Source organism: Harmonia axyridis, chromosome X (assembly GCF_914767665.1).
Source record: "Harmonia axyridis chromosome X, icHarAxyr1.1, whole genome shotgun sequence".
Lineage (NCBI taxonomy): Eukaryota > Metazoa > Arthropoda > Insecta > Coleoptera > Coccinellidae > Harmonia > Harmonia axyridis.
Genome location: NC_059508.1, coordinates 703569 through 726977, shown reverse-complemented (window position 1 = coordinate 726977; position 23409 = coordinate 703569). Strand labels below are relative to the sequence as shown.

Sequence of the window (23409 nt, the reverse complement as noted above, 5' to 3'; positions counted from 1 at the left end):
TTCAAATGAAGAAAATAAAGTACTTTGGTGAATTCGTTTGAGAAATTTATTCAATTCACATTTGTTAAGTTCATTCAGTTGAATGCCCAGTTGGTTTTACCACCAAAAAAAATGGTTTTGCTTTAAACTACCACCTTTGCTTTGCCTTCAAATACCATTTTAAGATAGTTGTTTGGAAAAACCATCCTAAAAATAAAATGACGAGTCATATTTCCACTTATAATGAAAAAATGTGAAAAGTACCTATACTAATGTGAAGTCAGAAGCTTTGAAGATCTTCAAATTTGAAATCATGAAAATTTTTCAAATAATTCCACATCAAATCAACAACCAAGTACATAGTAGATTTCTGCTAGAATTCTATAATTTTGTGAGCTATTGAGAAAATAAAATTTACGTAGTTATCAGATGAAGAGATCAACAATATAGATACTCAATTCGGTCTTCTGAACACAAATCTGAGAACAAACTTCCCGGAATGTCTTTGTTTTCATAATGTGTACCCCCAAGGTTCCATATTATTAGGATAATTTACAAGAATTTAACATGACATGGAAACATAGAATGATAAGATATTTCGCTTGATACTTATAGATGTTAGGAAATAACGGAACATCAAATTCAGAAAGTACCGAAATTGCACTAATATACATCATAACTTCATAAGTTTCAGTTTCACACGGCAAATCAACAAAGTAAACCAATTTTTGATAATCTGTGAATTTCAGATAATTAAAATATTCGGTGACCATCAACCTCTCCGGATTTAGCACTATCAGATTTGTTCAACCTTTGAACATTTTCAAATTGATGAATGTTGTTCTTTAAATGTGGCCTAAGTGAAGTTCACAGATTATGAAGAGATAGGCTCTTGGTTGAAACTGATACTTTTGAAGTTTTTTACTTTTATTGAATTTGTTTCTAATTTATATATCGTGTTATATATTTTTAAAGGGAAAATGCCGATTTTATTTGTTATAGAAAACTTTTATAGTTTACATTTTCATTCATACCTGATTGGACATATAAATGCTCATGATTTTCTATGTTTATTTTCATTTTCTTTTCCTGAGTTATTTAATGTACCTACCTCTCATAGAACAATTTTAAGAATATTATTGATTTAATATCGCGCACTGGTTGTATTGTATTATATACCTCAGCGATGTAATTAGTTTATTAGGCAAAAATAAATCAGAACCAATGGAAAAAAAATCATTAAACCAATGGATTCTATACTGAAAAAAGTGCCTGTAGAATGTTTTTCTTTCATGTTTATAAAATTTGGGACACCTGAGACACGGCGGAAGGATGGATAGTATTCATTTTGAGCTCAAATCCAATAATTTTAAATTATGCTCGATTCAAAATTAGGAACTTCAGATATCCGGGCAGATTAGAACAAACACGCAAAAATTTAAACGTACGCAGATGTGAATCAATTATTAATTAATTAGTGTTTGTAGTTTTATTACAGAAACATAATGTAAATACAGGGTGATTCACCGGGATGGACTATTAGACTTTTATGGAAAACTAGTCATAATTTTGAGTTGAAAATTTGCATATTGGGGTTTGAGACAATGATCTTTCTCTCTAAAATATTTTTAGATCTCTACAACATCCGGTTATACCGGAAACAGACTACTACTTCTTTTTTTCAAATGGCATACCCAGTATATTAGTGCAACAATAGATAGCTTTTTGACGACAATTTCGGCAATATGCCATACCTTGGGTAAAAACTCAACGGTTCATGAGTTAATGGGATTCTTATGAAAAAAATGGTGGCAATGAGGACACATTTTTTCGAATTTTTCACCAAAAAATTTTTTTTTCTTTTTCGATTCTGCAAATACGTAGTATTATAAGATTTTTTGCAGTTTGGAACAAGAATATACAGGGTCTTCATGAGAAAATCATGACTTGGACAACTGAAATTCATCGAAACTCAAGATTTTCAAATTAGAACCTATTCTTTTTATTATTTCAGTCGATTGTACGTCCTAAAATAGTGGAGGTTACTTAAGCAAAGAGAAAGAACTTTAAATGAGAAAAAACCGCAATTTATAACTGTGTGGAGTTGTTTGTGACTTCCGGAAAACAAAACATCGAAGTTCGGATAACTCAATTGGACATTTCTAGAATTATAGTTAATTTTTCGTTGGGATTGTTAAGAAATCCATCAACCAATACAATTTTCAATTACGAATTCATTACATTTTTTGAGTGTCAAATTTAGTTATGGAAAAATTAAATTTTAGTTTCTTTCTGTGTTTTCCGGAAAGTCACAGACACACTCCACACAGTTATAAATTGTGGTTTTTCCTCATTTGAATTTCTTCCTCGATATCTCTCAAAGTATTTATTTTAGGTATAGAGTTTGCTTAAGTAACCCCCACTATACAGTGTTATTACTACGTATTTCGAAAATCAAGAAAGAAAAATTTTTTTCGCAATAAGCTTTTTCTGCCGAAATATTGAAAAAAAATGTGAGTCCTAACCGACACAATTTTTTCTTAAGAATCCCATTAACTCATGAACCGTAAAAGTTTTCAACCAAGGTATGGCTCATGGCCGAAATTGTCGTGAAAAAAAAAACTATCTAATGATGCAATAATATACTGGGTGTGTCAGTTGACATAAGGAAGTAGTAGTTTGTTTCCGGTATAACCGGAAGTTGTGGAGATCTGAAAATTTTTTAGGGAGAAAGATCATTGTCTCAAACTCCAATATGCAAACTTTCAGCTCTAAATTATGATTAGTTTTTCATAAACTTCTAATAGGCCATACCGGTGAATCACCCTGTATAATGACTAATAGTAGAGTTCACTACCTTGATTTCTCTCAGTGCCCATTTAATCTTCCCTTTATACAATTTCAATGAATTGGAAACATATTAAATCCGAGTTTTCAATACAAGTGGCCGATTAGAATATATAAACATTATGAATGCAATAAATGAATTGATGCCTGGTGTAAAAGTTCGAAGAACACATGTTAGTGCATGCATACCGTCTAGAGTTCATTGCCTTCATTCTGCATTAGTCACTTTTTTATTACAATTACTGGATAGTCGGAAATATGCATTAACTGCCGTCTATAAGGCTTCAAATAAATTCGTCACAAAGAAATGACCACACCATTTTATTCCTCGGCGGCGAATAAGTCTTGCGATATTATTCAGGATAATTCATAATTTTCCTAATAATCCCCCCAAATTAGTTGGTTTTATTCCTGAACAATTGTAAAGTCCGCTTTCCTCTGAAATCAGAATACCTAATCGAATAAAATCTAAAATTCTAAAATACTCGTCTGGTGATTTTGCACTCGTCAATCATGCCCCTATTTGTTGAAGATCACAAGCATATACAGGGTGATTCACAGGAAATGCCTATTAGATGTTTATGGAAAACTAATCATAATTTTGAGCTGACAATTTGCACATTAGGGTTATAGGGTTTGAGGCGATGATCTTTCTCCCTAAAATATTTTCAGATCTCTACAATTTCCGGTTATACTGGAAACAGACTTCTACTTCGTTATTTCAAATGGCACACCCTGTATATTATCGCATCATTAGATAGCTTTTTTGACGATAATTTCGGCAATATGCCATACCTTTGGTAAAAAATCAAAGGTTCATAAGTTAATGGGATTCTTATGGAAAAAATGGTGGCAATGAGGACTCATATTTTTCGGAATTTTTCGGCAGAAAGAACTTTTTTCGAAAATATTTTTTTGCGATTCGGCAAATACGTAGTATTATAGGACTGTTTGCGGTTTGGACCAAAAATGTACAATCTGTTCATGAACTTGGACAACTCATATTCATCAAAACTCAAAATTTTCATATTAGAACATATATTTTTCATTATTTCAGTCGATTCTACGTAAAAAAATCGTGGGGGTTACTTATGCAAGCCCTATACCTGAAATGAATACTTTAAGAGCTATCGAGGAAGAACCTTAAATGAGGAAAAACCGCAATTTATAACTGTGTGGAGTGTGTCTGTGAAAACCCAGAAAGAAACTAAAAACAAAATTCTCATATTGGGGTTTGAGACAATGATCTTTATTCCTTAAATATTTTCAGATCTCTACAACTTCCGGTTACACTGGAATCTTACCACTTTCTTATTTCAAATGGCTTATCCTGTATATTATTGCATCATTAGATAGCTTATTTGATGACAATTTTAGCAACATGATCACATATAATTTGGGTAAAAATTCAACGAGTCATAAGTTATTGAGATTATTATGGAAAAAAATTAATGAAATTGTGGTTCTCTCAAAAATTGAGCCCGAAAATGTGCCATTCATTTTTTCCTAGCTCAAAAGGATTCTAAGATCCCCCACTAGACAACGAATTTGGGACACCCGATACAGTGTTTTGACTTGAGTTCATAATGAAAACGAGGAGGCGAAAATAATTACAATATAATAATTCACAAAAATTGTAAAATTTGAAATATGCCAAGAAGAGTATCATTCTTAGAACAATTCCAAAGGTTCATCATTTGATACAATGGATTAGAAGGGAAGGAAGGAGTTTATAATATAGCGAAATTCGTGAAAAATTATTAATAAACAGAAGTTAATGAAGCTTTCATTTCCATCGTAAGATCTAAAACAGACTGTTGAATTTCTTAATCATATTCTGTCAATTCGTCAATGTAAACGACATCATCTGCAAATGAGATGTGACGAAGAGAAAGCAAAAGAATATTAATGAGAAAATATACAACAGGCATCAAATTAACAATGGCCTCCTTCAATAATGTACAGTGCATCCCATTTTGGGTGAGACAGCCAGGTTTCTCGCTTGTTATTTAAGATAGAGCCTTGCGGTTTTCACGTTCCTGTCCTACTTTTTCGTGAAACTCAAGTTGGTCTAATCAGATTCTGCATAACTGTTTCCGTTCAAAAGATACAGGGTGATTTTGGAAATTGATACTTTTCGGACCCCTTCTTTATCTCCGAAGTTATTAGAAATAATGCTGAGGTAAAACACTACGTCTGAATCAGAATTCTGCGTAGAATCCAGTGGCGTACTCGATTTTTTTTTTCGGGGTATGTTGTTGAAGATTCAACACAAACTTATGTTTTTTTAATGGAACACCATGTGTATCATTACTTTGTTGCATTCGTTATTTTTTTCCCTTCAAAATGATATATGACACTATGTAGGTAGGAGGTTCAGAAATGTTAAAAAAACACTAAAACATCAAATAATGATGATTTTTTGTTGATGGGCAATGGATTTCCCATAGAAAAGAAGAATCAATAATGATAACAATAATTTATAGCGATGACAGCTAGATCAGATTGGTTTTTTCCCTCCAATGCCTACTTGATAAAACAATGCTCCCAAATGCATAGTAGCCATAATAACAACAAGGATGTTTGTGTCATCAATGACCTACTACTTTTAAAAATCGAAAGTAATAATCCTCTTATTGAAACATAGAAAATTCATGGCCTATTTACAAAAAAATCATCATTATTTGACGTTTTAGTGTTTTTTTAACATTTCTGAACCTCCTACCTACATAGTGTCATATATCATTTTGAAGGGAAAAAAATAACGAATTCAACGAAGTAATGATACACATGGTGTTCCATTGAAAAAAACATAAGTTTGTGTTGAATCTTCAACACCATACCCCGAAAAAAAAAATCGAGTACGCCACTGGATTCTACGCAGAATTCTGATTCAGACGTAGTTTTTACCTCAGCATTATTTCTAATAACTTCGGAGATAAAGAAGGGGTCCGAAAAGTATCAATTTCCAAAATCACCCTGTATCTTTTGAACGGAAACAGTTATGTAGAATCTGATTAGACCAACTTGAGTTTCACGAAAAAGTAGGACAGGAACGTGAAAACCGCAAGGCTCTATCTTAAATAACCAGCGAGAAACCTGGCTGTCTCACCCAAAATGGGATGCACTGTACGGTGCATCCCATGAATTTTTGTATTATTTATTTGTTGCTATTAGGTAGGTACCTACGTTTTGTTTTTCATGTTAGTGATGAGTGTATTATCTTTGTTTGCTTACTCTACTATTTATAAAATTAACAAATTAAAATTTTCAAATTGAACTTTTTTTTCATATGGGAAATCCATTGCTCATTAACAAAAAATCATCATTATTTGATATTTTAGTGTTTTTTAAACATTTCTGACCATCCTACCTATATAGTGTCATGTATCATTTTGAAGGGAAAAAAATAACGAATTTAACGAAGTAATGATTTATAGGGTGTTCCATTAAAAAAAAATATAGGTTTGTGTTGAATCTTCAAAACCATACCCCGAAAAAAATATTGAGTACGCCACTGGATTCTACACAGAATTCTGATTCAGACGTAGTTTTTACCTCAGCATTATTTCTAATAACTTCGGAGATAAAGGAGGGGTCCGAAAAGTATCAATTTCTAAAATCACCCTGTATCTCTTGAACGGAAACAGTTATGCAAAATCTGATAAGACCAACTTGAGTTTCACAAAAAAGTAGGACAGGAACGTGAAAACCGCAAGGCTCTATCTAAAATAACAAGCGAGAAACCTGGCAGTCTCACCCAAAATGGGATGCACTGTACATTATTGAAGGAGGCCATTATTAAATTGATGCATTTTATTTCGGTAGATCAACGGAGAGCGTAAACCTAAAAATAATTATGGAGGGAAAAATATTTCGGATAGGAACAACGACAATTATGATCGAAACAACTCTTGATCATTTTTCGACGTATTCCACACAAAGTTTATACAGGGTGGGTCAAAAATATGTACCGAGCTTTCTGGGGGTGATAGTACATTGAAATATAAGTATAGTTTTATGAATAAACTTAAGCACAAAACGCATATTATGTGAGATATATCCTTCCAAAGTCGAGTCTAGCTACGCAAATTTGAAGGTATACAGGGTGTAACATGAGTGACTGTCCATAGCTAAGTGCTGAATGCAGGTCATCCAGGCCTTTCAGAAAAGTAGCTTGTTTTGTATCCTAAGACTGTTAATTTCGGAGATACAGGGTGATTTATTCAAATTGGCCTAAATTTCTGATCACCCTGTATCTCCGAAACTAACAGTCTTAAGATACAAAACAAGTTACTTTTCTGAAAGGCCTGAATGACCTGTATTCACCACTAGGCTATGGCCAGTCACTCATGTTACACCCTGTATACCCTCAATGCGAACTCTAAAAAGTTTGGTGCGTAAAACAGATATATTTTGACGAACAATCGGTCTTTCTCAGGACCACCACCCTGAAGACGGCAGGCGAATGCTTGCCGAAACGTCGGTATATATAACAACTAACCGCACAGATGATAGAGACAGCCCAAATAACTATCTAAAAAATATGTTATTTATTACTGAATTGAATATTATTTTAACTCAACGTGGATAAATATGAATAATGTTTATTAATTATTATCAAATGAAAACTATTAGAATATAACAGAAAAGTCAATACTAACTAGCTTCATTGATATTTTTCCAGGGAATAAATTATTTATTGAATGGAGTGCTCCAAATTGAACTATTCATTAATTATTACATACTCAATAATTTATTAACCCTCAGCTATTATTAATTTCAATCGATTACATATTTATTCAGTATTATTGAATGAAATTATTCCTAAATAAATGAAGTGAATGATGATTATTGGTGAAAATTCATATAAATTCTGTATATCCAATAAAAAATATCTGCTTGTCCATATGGTCAATAAATGATTCATTAATTATAATGCTACTGCGATAATATCAAGAAAATTTGGAACATTTCCGATACCAAATTCGAAAATTAAAAGAATTGTAATGAAAGATATGGCAATCTGTTCGAAGAACTATAGCCTTGAAAAAATACATGGATACGGAATTGCAAAACCCGGAAAAAGCTCCTGACTCAAACCAGTGTTTTTATCATTTTTCGATTATGTTATTAGGTGTACAACTTTGCTTCCGCCGTTTTGCAATAGATGGCTGTATCAGTCAATGGTAGTCGAAATAAATGAATCGTAAATGTCACACAATAAGCTTAGGTATTTGTTAACATAACGCCATCGTTGGTTGATTTGTATCTGCACCATAAAGTTATTCTCGATGAAACATGTCAGCTTACGAGCCAAATTCTCGTCATTTGCGGGAGGTTTTAATTTTCTGCTTAAATATAAAGAAATATGCGGCTGAGGCTCATAGAATGCTCTCAAATAGCTATGGTGAGGACACTATTAGTGAAAGAAAGTGCCGAGAGTGGTTTCAACGCTTCAAAAACGGTGATTTTGACGTCGAAAACCAGTTGGTGAGAAGGTTTTCGAAGATGCAGAATTGGAGGCATTACTTGATCGAGACTCGTGTCAAACGCAACAAGAATTGGCAGGATCATTGAGAGTGACGCATTTATAAACGCCTGAAAGATATGAAAATGATTCAGAAACAAGGAAACTGAACTGTGTTTGTTTGCTTGTAAACAGCTGCTTGCAAGGCAAAGACGGAAGGGATTTCTGCATCGCATTGTGACTGGACACGAAAAATGGGTTCACGACGATAATCCCAAGCGCAGGAAATCATAGGGATATCGCGGCCATGCTTCCACGTCGACGGCCAATCGTCGACGGAATAATCATGGTTTCATGCTCAGTATTTGGTGGGACCAGCCCGGGGTAGTGTATTATGAGATGTGGAAACCGACTGAAACAATCACAGGCAATCGTTATCGAACGCAATTAATGCGTTTCAGCATAGCATTGAAAGACAAACGGTTGCAATACAACGAGAAACATGATAAAGTGATTTTAAAGCATGACAATACTCGGCCCTATGTTGCGAAAGTGGTCAAGACATACTTGGAAACGTTGAAATGAGAAGTCCTACCCCACCCACCGTATTCTCCAGACGTTGTTCCCTCGAACTATCACTTGTTTCGATCAATGGCACACGACCTGGGTGACCAGCACTTCCGGTCTTATGAAGAAGTAAAAAATTGTACCGATTCGTGGATCGCTTTAAAAGATGACCAGTTTTTTCAACGCGGTATTCGTACGCTGCCCGAAAGATGGGAAAAAGTAGTGGCCAGCGTTGGACAATACTTTGAATCTGAAAAGTTTAATCAGTTTTTTACAATAAAGCCTCGAATTTCGGAAGAAAACGGTAGAAGCAAAGGTGTACGCCTATGTATAAATGTGACTTTACTTTAACATTTAAGTTGTTGAACATATTCATAGACATTGATTTAATAACTTTAATTTATCACCAGAAACGAACTGACGTTAATGTTTTTCTGTTATTTTTCAATTGCACGATCAGAGAAAATCGGAAACAGTTAATATTATATTGTAAATCTAGCGTGGAGGAAAAACTAATTCGATAACGCTCATCCACTAATCAGTCTCTGATTAAAATTGAACAACGTCAAACAAGCCGATTATTGTCGGGTGTTTCAAAAGGTTTTCGAGGAAATTAGGGTGGGTATATGCCACATATTCCATAATATTGATTCAATTGTCAATCAGTGTACCTAATGGCACATACGGATGACCGATTCTTTCGGTACGGTTACTTTAACAATGAAATATTTGATTGAACACTCGATTAACTATCGTTTACCACATTACATATATGGATGACATCAGAGACCATTAAAATAATCCTTTTTATACTGAAAAAATACACTGATTTCATTCAATTCTGATTTAAGCCTCAAGGCGTAGATCTCTTTTTTTCTTGAGGGGGGTAATCAAAAAAAATTTTTTGACGACAATGTTTACTAATATCTGTAATGTGATAAAAAAAAGTTTGATAATGAAGTTTGAACCAAATTACTCAAAATAATTTTTTTATTACCAATTCGGTTGTTCTTACCTTATACTGGATGTTCCTAAATTAGAGTTACGGAGGAAAATGAGAGATTTCTAAGATAATTTTAGGAATAGAAAATCCCGTGAATATAATCCCGCATACGCTTTGTTTTCGATAAACGGGGTGTTTCTAGTGTGTCGTAATTTTTAGCGATGCTTATATGCTTATATCAGTTGATCAAATCTTTATTAATCTTCGATACAGAGTGGGTAAATAAGTACCAAAACTTTTAATTAATTAATTCATTACAGCTTACTTGCTGGATCTTTATAATAATCTGAGGATTACGGAGAGTTGATTGAAATATTTTTCTCGAAATCGAAAGCAGATACGTTAAAAAAAGTATAACATAAAAAGTGTAGTATTGGACCTGAGTTTTTTTACATATTTTTAACTACCAGCAGTTCACCAGAAAATAGTTCTGAAGGAAAGAATCAGGCACCCTTCCAGACAAAATATCACCCTGTGGATTTGCATTCAAAATTAGCATATAACATGATGAAAACTGAAATTGGAATATCTATGGTTAATTCAAATTAATTATCTTGTGAAGGATGTGTTCTATGAGTAAAAAACTTGAACTTTAACAACTGTATCTCGAAAACAATGTGTTTGGGGACTCATATGTTATAGACATTTTTTTAAATGATCCAAGAAATATATCATTTTCATTTGTACCTCCAATTTAGGAACACCGTGTAGATATAGTCAATTCAAAACTGATGTCTTCACAAATAAATTGCAATTTGAATGAAACACGAAATGGTACAACACATCCCATACAATTTTTCTATGCGAATTACTCAGTTCAGTTCTTTGATAACTACACTATTGATATTTTGTGACCAGAATGATACAAAAAACCGAAAACAACAGGTAAGTGTATACCGATGACGGATGCAAAAATATCAGATGGCAAATAAGAGGCCGAGAAAGCGGATAGATAAAGGAAAATAATAAACCTCGAACAAAAACGTATCTGTAGTGCAATTAAAGTACTCATCTTGAAAGCGATAATAAACTCCTAAACCGTAAAAGGGTCCAATTTCTTACTGCCGTGTTGATTTTGAAGAAAAGTAAAATGATTATTGGTTCATCTTATGGAAAAATTTCCGTTCTTCGTCTTCGCGAGAATTCGCGATATGGTAATTTGGAAATCTTGGGGGGGTAATTACCCCCAGTAACCCCCATTTTTACACCCTTCATTGCAGATACGACAAAATTACAACAAAACCAAAAGTGTAGTTGCTAGATCAATTTTATTATAAACTATGCATTGTTAATAATGAATCTTCAACTCTATATTTAATTCAAAGATTATTTTTTGAAGACTTTTATGAATAAACTCTTTTATCATTCTTATGATGGAGCAAACTTTGTGATCATAGGATATAAAGATCCTAGATAGGTAGCTGTGAAAAATGAATTAATTATGAGTTTTGGTACTTATTTACCAACTCTGTAGCGAAGATTAATAAAGATTCGATAAACTGATATATGCATCACAAAAAGTAGGACTACAAGAAACGCCCTATATCTCGAAAACAAAGCGTTTACGGGCTCATTTTTATGGGCCATTTCATTTTTTAAATTACCCAAGAAATCTCTCATTTTGCTTCGTAACTCCAATTCAGGAACACCCAGTATATATAAGATAAGAACAATCGAATTAGTAATAAAAAAAATTATTTCGAGTAATTTGGTTCAAACTTCGTTATCAAACCTCTTTTTCTCACATTATAGATATGAGTAAACAATGTCGTAAAAAAATTTTTTTTCGATTATCCCTCCCAAGAAAAAAAAAGATCTACGTCCTTGCATTGTCCTAACGAAGTAGAGTTATTATTCCCAAATAAAAAGATAAATAAGTATAAATATTAAAACGAAAGATTCATTATTGTAAAGTTTACAAGATTTATATAAATCTTTTTATGTTTCTCAATATCCATCGAATGTAGATAGATAGGTACCTATACTGAATGGAAATTTTAGAACTGGAATTGAAATTCCATTGAAGTAGATTTAGGTACCTGGCAATGCCTATGGTTTTGTCTATTTCTACCTAACCGAGTTTTGTATACGTTATTGGGTTTTTGTGATCAAATTTGTGCTAAAATATTATAACATATATTCTTCATATAAAAAATCATATCAAAGTAGAATCAATTCCTACTTTACCAATAATTAATTTAAGTGCCAACTTATACAATTTTTATACTTGTGACACGCTCTTTTTCATTCCGAAATGGAAGATATCCTTGCAAAACGAAAATGTAGATTTTTTTTCCATTCCATTCAGACGCAGATGTACATTATCCAAGTTTTCTTTTGTATTTTCAAGTTGAAACACACTTTGTGAAGGTACCTGTATTGAAAATATCGAGCTTACAGAGCCATCTAGTCTATATATACGGAAGCTAAAAAATAATAATTACTTAGAGGAAACTATGCGCAACTGGAGTACTTATTTTTTGGAAAGCCACTGAATTAATTATTTCCCTTGATTGAGTTCGACTAGAGAATTTTTGGTTTCTTGAAAAACAATTACTTCACTTTTAAGAAGCATTAAATTCCAGATTTCTATTTAATGATTCATGATTTTTTAGAAATCTTCCCAATGAAAAAAATCTTCTATTTCTTCTATTAGTATTTCAAAAAATATCTAAATTAATTCTCAAAAATCATTTATTACTCAACCCCACCCAAAAATTCAGCACATTAATCCCTTCAGATGAATTTCTTGAATTACAAAGATCAATAAGTGATTTTTTTTAAATGAAATATATGATAGCTTTCACATCCCGAGGCAAACACTTTACAGTGGTAATACTTTTTTTATTCATTGACTTTCAACAAGTTAATACCGGAAATGAAATGATAGCCAAATGTATAATATATATTATATCAATTAAGACAAAAAATTACATTCCAAGTCATAAAATTCAATATGATGAGAAATACAAAACAATTGTGTGTATAAAAATTATTCCATATTATAATGAGAATTAAAATTTCCACTTTGTAACAAATCATGATCATATACAATAATAAACAAAAACCATCAACAAAAAAATCACAATAGTAATGAATTAATCATAAAATCATGTATGGGTGACTGAAATTACTTTGGAATTTAGGAATTAAGGATAAAATACTAATCGCTAAATAATTTTGATTGATACTAAATTTCCAGATTATATATCTAAAGATACATATATAATATTGAAAGAATTTCAAATGGCCAAATTTTAAATTGATATAAAACTAATTACTACTATTCTATGAGATAGAATCAATTACATATTTCCACTTCCAACATTAATCTATTTTAGTTTTTCCTTTATGAATATCTGGTTCCTTATAATCCTCACTCAATTTTTTAGCCAGAAAATATAGTTCCGCCAATGCAATAATAAGTGCAAATATAATTCCCAATAAAAGCTTGAATCCGAAATCCAAAGGACCCACTAAAACTTCAACTCCAATGAAACCAAATGCAAAACCAGCAGCTACAGAGACTATGAACTGAAATATTGCTATTAGCTGTTTGTTCATCTCTTTCACTGAAAAAACATTATTTATTAACAATCGAATCAGTAATGAGAAATAGAGCCAAATGAAAATACTCACTTTGATAACTAAGTGTGTCTTCGGGCAATCTTTTCCTGGAAGAGTCCACATTCTTTGTCATGTTCCTATACCTTTCATTCTCTTGTTCTATTCTCAATTTTTGACATCTTTTTTCTAATTCAGGGTTTCTTGGAATTTGTGCATTTGGAGGCAATAATAGTTCTGATCCCTCTAATAGTTCATGAAGATATACCTTTTTTGTGTTTTTCTTGTTCTCTTCTACACAGTGGTCATACAGCCACTTCAAATCTGGAACTGTCAAAATCTTTTCGACTACTTTTGTTTTTTCAGCCTTAGGTGAAGAACTCGTTAAATGATTATCTATTTTCTTCTCTAAATTATTCATTTTTTCTATGTCATCAGAAACCAAAATATGTGTATTCGTATCATCAGTTTTAGACAAACCTGTTACCTTATTTTTAGTAACTAATGCATAAATACCTGATGGAAGATCTTCTACAGGTATTTTCAACTTAGTAATGTATTTATAAAGTTTTTCTGAAGGTTTGAACTTTAGTGTTGGATCAATGATTGGTCCCTTATGTGAGGTCATTTTCAAATCAATAATTAATTTGTTTTGCTAGCGATATATAATGGTTTCTCAACTCTGCCTCTTTCTGGTCAAAAGTACTATTTATTTCCGAATATTTTTCTGTTATGTCATCCATAAACAGTTCCCAAACAACCTTACGTTCTTTTTTACAATCTTCTATAGTTGTATCCTAAAACATTTAAATTTTCAAATGATATTTTTAAGATAATTATGACAAACCTCTTTATATTTTGTTTCCAAATCAAGCACTTTCTGTGATAATGAGAGGGAGTGAGTTAATTTCTGATTGAGTTCATCTAAGTTATCATCTAAGGCCTTGCTCAGTTTATTTACCCCCGTGTCCCTTAGGTCTGTTATACTTTCAACAATTGAGAATAGGGTAGTGACTTCGGTATCTTCGCGTTTCAACTAAAAAAAATTGAATAGTACAACAGCACTTTGTCCTCAATTCAAACTCACTTCAAACTCATTGAGAATATAAGATATTTCTCCATTCAGGAAATGCGTATGATCAAATAATCTTTTCCAGATATTTCCGACATCTAGAAACAAGAATAAAATCAAGTTTCATCGACCTGCAGGTAATTCCCTGTTTTTCACTCACCTCTAGTAATAATTGAAAATTTTTGATCTCGTGCTTGATCAACAGCTGACATTTTTGAAGTAAAACATCTGTTATTACACCTATTTGAAAGGAATATATTATTTCTATGATATGAACAATGTCATTGTATTTATTTGTATTATAAAAAAAGTATGCCTTGTCGAAAAGTATTTCGTCGAAATATTGTTCCTTCCCACATATGATTATTTCAGATCACAAAATTGTTCAACAATATCTAATAAGAGTAAACATTCATTTTCATTGTATTCGTCGAAATTCTGTGACTCATTTACTACTTCAAAAATGACAGGATACTTATTACAAGTTGACTTTCCTGTCGTAGGTAGAGCCCTAGAACTCATTTCAAATCAGAAATTTTCATCATGGAAAGTTGTTTTACTATCAACTGATGAAAATTCCTTATACCTTAAAAAGCTCTGTAAATTCTTCACCTTCTGAACAATGGCCACCTGCAAGCAAACACCTCAAGAATTTATTAAAAATGCGTTTACTCCCCAAATTGCTGTGACTTGCTCTTCAAAAGCAGAACAATGTTGTGAAAAGAATAACTTAACTTTTGTAGAATTACTTCAACCTTTCTGTAGATTGAATAGCGAAAGTAAGTTCCACTGCTATATATCAATTTGAGCTCCGTTAACTTTAATGCAGGCTGTCACCTTACAAAAACATTTAATTTATTTTTAGTACATTACAAGGATCATAATGGGGTAATGTCAACAGTGAAAAATTTGAAATTATCTTTTCTTGATGTTAATCATAGACCTCCACAAACAATGCTTGCCAGGAAACATCTCAACTTAGCAGTTAGCGAAGCTTGTCAACCAAAAACTGAATTACTGCCTACTGGAAATTACAATTTAGAAATCCCTGTATCAACACCTTGGTTTGAAGAGTGGAGGGAAACATTTCTTCAAGTCCAATATCCTTCTGATCATGAATATACAAAACACTTTTTAGCTTGCATTTTGGTTGTATCCTCTACTGATACTAATCCAGCAGAAAGTATGATTCAGTTAGCTCAGAACTTAAATCAGATGTACAGTAGTACTCCAGGAAAATTACCCAAATGGTTCAGCTCTAACATTTTGAAATTTTATGTTATTATTCATGATGTAGTAGATGGCAATACTAATGTGTGAGTATTTGAGGTTCTTTTGTTGTGAAATATATAACTGATACTTTTATCGATCCAGAGCAACAGCAGCCTATGATAGTATAAAATCTGCATATGGATCTACAAACTCTTTCTTACTGAGAATGAATTCAAGACCTCCTGGTAATAATGGAGTCACAGAGCATGTAGCTGATCCCTGGACTCAGTTTATTTGTAATAATATCAAATCCACTTCGGAAACCTCTAACACTACTGAAAATGTTTATGAATTAGCTGAAGAAGCCAATGAAGTTAAATCCATTGTTACAGAAACACAGAATTATCATCCTCTTAGTCCTGATCATGAAGATTTAAATCTGGTTGGTGTTTATCCATTTTTATTTGTTTTTTGTTGTGAAATTATTTTTTATTTCAGAATTATAAACTAAATCCGAAAGATGAAGTTATAAGTAAACAAAATGGTTCTAAAGTACATGGCCTTTGTTTGATAGCTGAAGATTTGGAAAATATCAAAACACTTATTGTGGATTTCACTAAAAACAACTTGATACCATATGTTGAGAGACAGATTCAAATGTTAAGTGAGAATATTTCTAATAAAAAAGGAGTTAGTAGGTCATTCCTCAGTGCTACTAAAAGGTGGTTCAATCCTAACAAACCAGGGGTCAGTTCTGCAACAAATAATCTGATGTATGTAAAGGAAATATCAAAATCATTAGTTCTAACATAATGTTGAAATTTTGATTTCCTTTAGGTATGCATCTGATTCGCCAGAACTTCATGTTCGAAAATTAGGTGATTTATACTTCATGTTTGGAAGTTACAGTGCTGCATTTCAAGCTTATCATCTAGCTAAGAGAGATTTTAACGCAGATCAAGCTTGGCTTTATTATGCTGGTGCATTAGAAATGGCAGCCCTCTCAGCTTTCATGGCTAATGAATCCAATCGAAAGTCTCATGATTATCTTGAAGAAAGTATTACAACATATTTGAATACATGCAAGTAAGTTGTCAATGAAAGCTTCTAAGTCATAATATTCACCATTCAAATATCTAACTGTTTAGAATACTTTCCATTAATTATTTTCAATTCTTCTTTCAACCTTCAGAATTGTTTTAAGTGTACGTTTTTGTAAAGCTTCAAATTATCATAAGCGCCTAGCTAATAAATATGTTATAATGTGAAAAACTTATAATTTCTTTTCTTTTCAATAAAATTACAGGTTTTTCACATTACAACATGCTCATTAGGGAGGCACTCATAATAATTTAAGGCATAACAAAAAAATTCACTTACATAATTATTGAAAATAATAAATGAATAATGAATTTCTACTCAAACTGGTACTATTTGAAGGTGACAACATTATTGTCGAAATAAACAAAGATTTCCTGGATAAGAATGTGGGTATGTCCAGTGTGTACTCGAAATAGTTCAATTGAGGTTTCCTATGTGACTATTGGGCAGTTTAAACTAAGATGATAGTCGTTTCTATCAACTTACTTCAAATGGATCTCTGTTAGGAGTACTTTCATTTTGCAAATATATTCATTGGCCTAATTTCAATTACACTTTGGTCTGAGAATTCAATGTATTATAATAATTTAATTTTAGATGTGCCTTACTCTGTAATGAGCTCCCCCGTAAGTGATTGAATGATTTTTCAGATTGCCTCAATTTGCTACTAGAGCAACACTATTAGGTTCAGAATGTTTGAAGAACAAGTCACTCTATGGAGAAGCAGCTTTACAATTAATAAGGATGACAAGTGAAGAGTCACACTTGCGATCAGCTCTTTTATTAGAGCAGGCATCTTATTGCTTCCTCAAATCGAAAATGGTTCGAAAGTACGCTTTCCATATGGTTTTAGCAGGACATCGATATTCTAAAGCTGCTCAAAGAAAGCACTCCTTGAGAAGTTATAAGCAAGCATATCAGGTGTTCAAAGATAATGGGTGGAATTTAGCTTGTGATCACATTTTGTATACGATTGGGAGACAAGCAAATAATTTGAATTGTTTTGATGAGGCTGTGGATTCATTCTCGAAGTTGCTACTTGGAGAAAGTAAACAAACTGCACAACAACAAATTACTTTCCTCAAAGAGTACTTGACTATTTTAGATGTAAGTATTGCCACAAGTTTGTGTATATGCATTTTATAAAAGTGGATTTTGAAATATGTTTCTTCCAGAATAAAATGAAACATTATTCAGATGGCAGCCTACCATTGTTACCTTTACCTAATCTGGATATTGCATCATCATTGAAAATTCTTCTTCAGCCACTTTCCCCTCTTAAAACACCAGGAAGAGTTCCGGCTATGGGATTCAGTTTTGAGAAGATTGTAGATGATAGCATGGAACAAAAATGGATAAAATTAGAAGAAATGCTAGTGCAAGAAGCTCAAGGATCCCTACCCTTGCTCTTCAAACCGATGATTACTCTCTTCAATAACAAAAAACTTCTAACAAACACTCCTAACGCTATTGTTAACGAGCCTATACAATTATCTATCCAAATCTTCAATCAGCTCCAAATGGTATTGAATTTGAAGGATGTATATTTACTTTGGACATTCAGAACTGACGAAAAAGAATTTTCCAATGAGAATTCGGCAGAAAATAACATCGAGAAATACATAAAGACACATGTAACGAGTTCAGTCATTTTAGAAATAAGTGCAAAAGCTGATGTTATACTAATGTTAACACCTCTGCATGTAGGCGACTTAACCATTACTGGAATTAGTTACACATTGAGCACTGGAAATAGCTCCAATGATACAATTTCAGTAAAAGGCAAACAACTGATAAATTTGAAAGGAAAAGTTATGGATGGTTTTATTACACAAAAAAACTTAACGATCAAAGTAGTTCCACCTGCACCTTGCTTGCAAGTAAGTGAAAAATATGGAAAATATTTTTTCTTCAATTCTGTGGCGAATCTGTTCATTCTACCATTCCTTGTAGGAACAATTAACCTTTTTAATTCCTTCTTTTGGCAATTCCTTCAGAATTTTTTTCTGTTATTTTATCTAGGCCTGAAGATTAGTTTTTGTTTAGTCGACGTATTTCTCTCTCAACTGTTCATTGTATTTGAACAATTATAAGGACTCACTTTCAAGACTGTCATCCACATGTCCTTGGAAATCCTGACAGGTTGGGATGTCGTGTGGGACGAAATTTTCAGTAAGGTGCTTTCTCGTTTGTTTCCTAATTGATGGATCTGTTTTAATTGACTCCAATTTCGATTTTATAGGTCATATCGAATTTTTGTAGCGATGGAGGTTCAGTATGTAGTTCTGTATTGCATTGGTTTCTCCTATTTAAATTTTTTTTCAAAGTAAATTTCATGCGTAAGGGTCTTATATCTTCCAAACGGTGAACGGACTTTTGGAGAATACACATTCCAAAATGTGAATTGTATAAAATTTCAAGGGAAATCGAAAATGTATCTTAATCTAATAATTCGGAAGATTTATTATGGGTAATAGTGAAACAAAATAGAAACTATATCTAGTGAAAATTTCTGATACCAAGTCTTGCTTTGGAAAGTTTATTTCTACCTCAATTGTTTTTTCAGGTAACTTTCTCTGAAATAAATACCGATTTCCTGTGTGACGAGATGCAGAAAGTAACTGTCAATTTTCAAAATACTGGCAGTGTACCACTTCACAAAGTTTATTTAGCCTCTACAATGCCCCGCATGGTCAGTAACTGTGAATTCAACAAAACCGAAGATATCGTTATGGACTTTAGTGATATTGAAACAATACAAGTTAGGGAAAAATTAGCAAGGAAAAATCATATCACTTTTGTACCTTTGCCAGACGGTGTACTGAAGTCCGGAGAAACTACCAGTATTGTCATTTGGCTTAAAGCACCATCTTTAAAAGGACCATATTCTATACACCTTCTTATCTATTATGAAAATATAGACAGTAAAAGTATCCCTAGGTAAGTTCATTTGATTTCAAATTAACAGAGAAAAGTGGTATCTTTGGTTCAATCAAAAAGTGGTACGGTGTTGCATGATCTTCTTTAATTTAGTTGGTATTGTTCAGTTTTTGCGTCAGACGGCTAGACTTTAAACATAAATAAACACTTCGTGAATAAGACGTTACTTCAACCTGAGTATAATACTGTGCCCACTGTGAACTGCATTGCGATATAACATTAAAAAAGAAGACTTCAGTTACTTCCTCTCAACATTGGTCCCCAAATTCATAAGAGAAGGAGATTTCAACTGAAACATACTTCATTTGGTTCACGGATAACAACTAGAAAAAGAAGGGAAATAGCAATCCTTATTCAATAAAATGGATACAAGTTCTTATCAACGAGTACTCCTTCCTATTGTTGATAGACCCCAATAAGATTCCAGATCTTTTAGCTTCCGATAGACTATTTCAAGCTCTTGAGATCCCACCTTGATACATGAAAATTCAAAGTAAGGGTAAACAACAAAAATCGCAGTCAATTTTCCCATAACATCTGGAGTACCACAAGGAAGCGTTCTTGGCCCCTTAGTGTATCTCTTGTACCTGAAACTCTTACAGTGAAATATCTGGGAATTCTTATGGACAAAAGACTTACTTGGAAAGTTGAGATATTACATCGGCTCATTGGTGGGAAATCTAAACTCTCTTTGTAAAATAAATTACAAAACCATGATAAAGCCACCAGTCTAATATTAAAATTATTCAAAGAAAGCCAGTCCAGTATCCTAATAAAGATAACGAATACACCCTGGTAGTTACTTTTCAAATAGAACCGTACATGAAGTTTTAAAAATGCTTCATGTGAAGGATGTGATCAACGAAAGAGGAGATAAACACCACACAAGGCTCCAGATCCATAAGAACATTTTAATCTACCCACCAACTGAAACGCACATCGATCAACGATTAAAACGAAAATGGCCAGCAAATAGCTTACAGAATATATGAGTTATTCTGATTGCTTGTAATTGTTTTCTAAAATATAAAAAACTGTGAACTCGTAATATTTCATATCTCATATTTGACTTATCTTGACAATAAATGTATTTCTGCATTTGCAGGTATAGATTGGTGAGGCAAAGCTGGAATCTGTCTGTTCGAGAGTCCATTGAAATAAACATAAGTCCTCTGGATAGTGGTAATTCAAAGACAGTAGAAGAAATAAGTATAGGTGTAAAGGCAACTAATCTAAACAAGACGTATGACTCTGTGTTGACTGAACTTACTCTAACAAATATTGGTTTATTGAGTCGACACTGGGCTTTCATAGGTAATATTGTAACTCCTCAGAATATTATATTGCATTCTCAAGAAGCGGCCCATATTCTTTTGAGAACTAGAAGAAAAATCCTTGAGAGAAGTGAATACTCTAGCATTCCCCTTAAACATGAAACAACATCAATAGCTAGTCAATTAGCGTATTTAGCATTCGCTAAAAAGACTGAACAGCGAACTATAAATATTTTCGATGATTCGGAATTCGAAAATTTCAAAGAGAACAGAAACGGTGTTCTACTCATTCAGTGGCAGGCTCTAGTGAAAGACGTTAAAAGCACTCGAAATGCAAATGGTCAGAGTTTTGTGCCGATTAAATTCGAAAGAATAAAAAAACATCCGTTGGAATTAGAATTCCCATTGGTAGAATTACCCATTTCTTTGGAAGAAAATGAAAAGAAGGAGAAGCAACATCAAATGGAACTATTGAAAACTCAGGTTACTTACAACATTATCTGTCCTGCAATTGTTCAACACAACTTTGAAAGAAATAGGCTATGTGTGGTTCCAATTGAGCTGCTCCTACACAGTGTCGTGGATGATGATGTTATTCAAGTGATGGTTAAAACTCACAATCCTGTGAGGTATGAAGGTTTTTTTATTAATTTGTCCATATCAATCCTAAGATATTTTCATTACATTCTTGACGAACATCTGTTCTTTTGTAGGATACCAAATACAACTAATAGCCCAAATTTTCTTCCAACTGCTTCTAATCATTTCACGTGGCTGGGGTCCAGTATAATCATTCAAGAAATGAGGCCATTGTCAACGGAGGTACTTCGAATGTCTTTGGCCACTTATACTGCTGGAACTTTTGATTTAGGGGCCAATATTGAAGTTTACTGCAGCAAATTGGATCAACTGAAAGCAACGACCCTTCAAAATTGCCAAATACACTCTACACTTATTGTTACCAATGGCAATAGTTAACAAATTTGTTCAAAAGAATGTTGATAAATCGTAGTGTAAAATATTACTTTTACAGATTTTGTACCTACATATATTAAATATAGTGATATAATAATATATTGTTATTTAACATGTTACATAATACTGAGATATTGAAATACTTGTTTTTAAATTGTGTCAATTTATAAAACATCGTACTTAGAGTATAAAAACAGGTTTTTGAATAATATATTTGTTTTATTTTGTATGCATTTGATGGAGTATTCAGTGGTGTTTATGTCCTATTTCTAATAATATTAATTTTTTGGAACGAAGGTCAAGCTTTTTTTATGTAAATAATATTTTACTCTAATGTCTTTAATCTTAAGATGTTGAGGCAAGTGTGGTTATTGGGTTTCACTAACTGATGAACAATTACAAGTTAAAATCAATTCTTGAATGAAATGTACTAGACTTGAAATTTTTTGGGTTGTTTAGTCTCCAAATATATCGGTTGAGTTCTTCAATGGTTCTGGAGTCAAGTTTCCTCAATAAATGAAAATTTATTCATTCAATCGAATTGAAATTTGGACCTTAGTTACAAAATAGTGAAACAATTGTGAGAATTGTATCATTGGGAATTGATATTGGAAAAATCGAACCTTCTAAGAATGCATTTATTATTTTTATATTCATTGTTCCACAAATAGGAGGTAAATTAAATTATGTTGAAAGTGTCAGGTCATTTTTAAAGCATGTTACTGACCAGGAAGTTTTTACATCAGAAGCCTGAATTAAGTATATTGAAGCAGAAATCTACATGAAAATTTACTTGAAAAATTAAATGAATTTGAACAAGTGGACAAAAGTTCCTAGCGTCAGTGTCTTTTGTCTAATTTTTTTTGTTTATGACATTGTTGAAAGATATAATTATACCATTTTTTTTTTCAAAGCAAAAAAAGAGCTTTTCAGAAAATAGTTTTTTTATGAAACATACTATGGGATTTTAGACAGCTTCAAATTAGCATCTATTCAAACGTTGTATAAGGCGAGTCAATAGTGCTCGATCGATCGATAACTCTTGAAAATTTTGGGCTAGGAGAATGATTCAAATTTTGACGGAATCGACGTTACTCAGCGCATAAGTTTAAATTATTTGTGATTTCACAGGTTTGTCCGAAAGTGGTGAAACACGATACCACTCTATCTATTTAAACGAGAATAATAATCTTATATTATACTCATATTCTCCATGAAATTCTGATTTCGAAAAACCCCGCTTGTCATCATTTATTTGTGGTACCTTTTGACATATTCGAAAAATTTCAAGGATATAATTGGAGATAATTGTATAATGTTTTTCATTATTATCCGACAGCCAAAAAAAATTAAGGGCATGCCATTTCAATCAATGGACTTATTGACATTTATTAAAGGTCATCTG

At 32.5% G+C, this 23409-nt stretch overlaps 3 protein-coding genes across 3 annotated transcripts; 1 reads left to right on the top strand and 2 right to left on the bottom strand.

The window, feature by feature from the left end:
* Positions 1-12757: 12757 nt before the first annotated feature.
* Positions 12758-14058, bottom strand: LOC123685753 (transmembrane protein 199). The gene is made up of 2 exons (XM_045625611.1): positions 13506-14058; positions 12758-13438 (listed from the first exon to the last, which is right to left on the bottom strand). The coding sequence occupies exons 1-2, from the start codon at positions 14056-14058 to the stop codon at positions 13194-13196; spliced, it is 798 nt and encodes a 265-aa protein (XP_045481567.1). The 3' UTR covers positions 12758-13193.
* Positions 13804-14814, bottom strand: LOC123685754 (biogenesis of lysosome-related organelles complex 1 subunit 5). Its single transcript, XM_045625613.1, has 4 exons — positions 14663-14814; positions 14518-14600; positions 14278-14466; positions 13804-14227 (listed from the first exon to the last, which is right to left on the bottom strand). The coding sequence occupies exons 1-4, from the start codon at positions 14712-14714 to the stop codon at positions 14066-14068; spliced, it is 486 nt and encodes a 161-aa protein (XP_045481569.1). The 5' UTR covers positions 14715-14814; the 3' UTR covers positions 13804-14065.
* Positions 14815-14973: 159 nt separating this feature from the next.
* LOC123685751 (trafficking protein particle complex subunit 8) lies at positions 14974-22213 on the top strand. The gene is made up of 10 exons (XM_045625606.1): positions 14974-15281; positions 15368-15818; positions 15877-16156; positions 16213-16487; positions 16552-16800; positions 17466-17922; positions 17991-18695; positions 19382-19755; positions 20861-21658; positions 21743-22213. The coding sequence occupies exons 1-10, from the start codon at positions 15125-15127 to the stop codon at positions 22005-22007; spliced, it is 4011 nt and encodes a 1336-aa protein (XP_045481562.1). The 5' UTR covers positions 14974-15124; the 3' UTR covers positions 22008-22213.
* The last annotated feature ends 1196 nt before the right edge of the window (positions 22214-23409 follow it).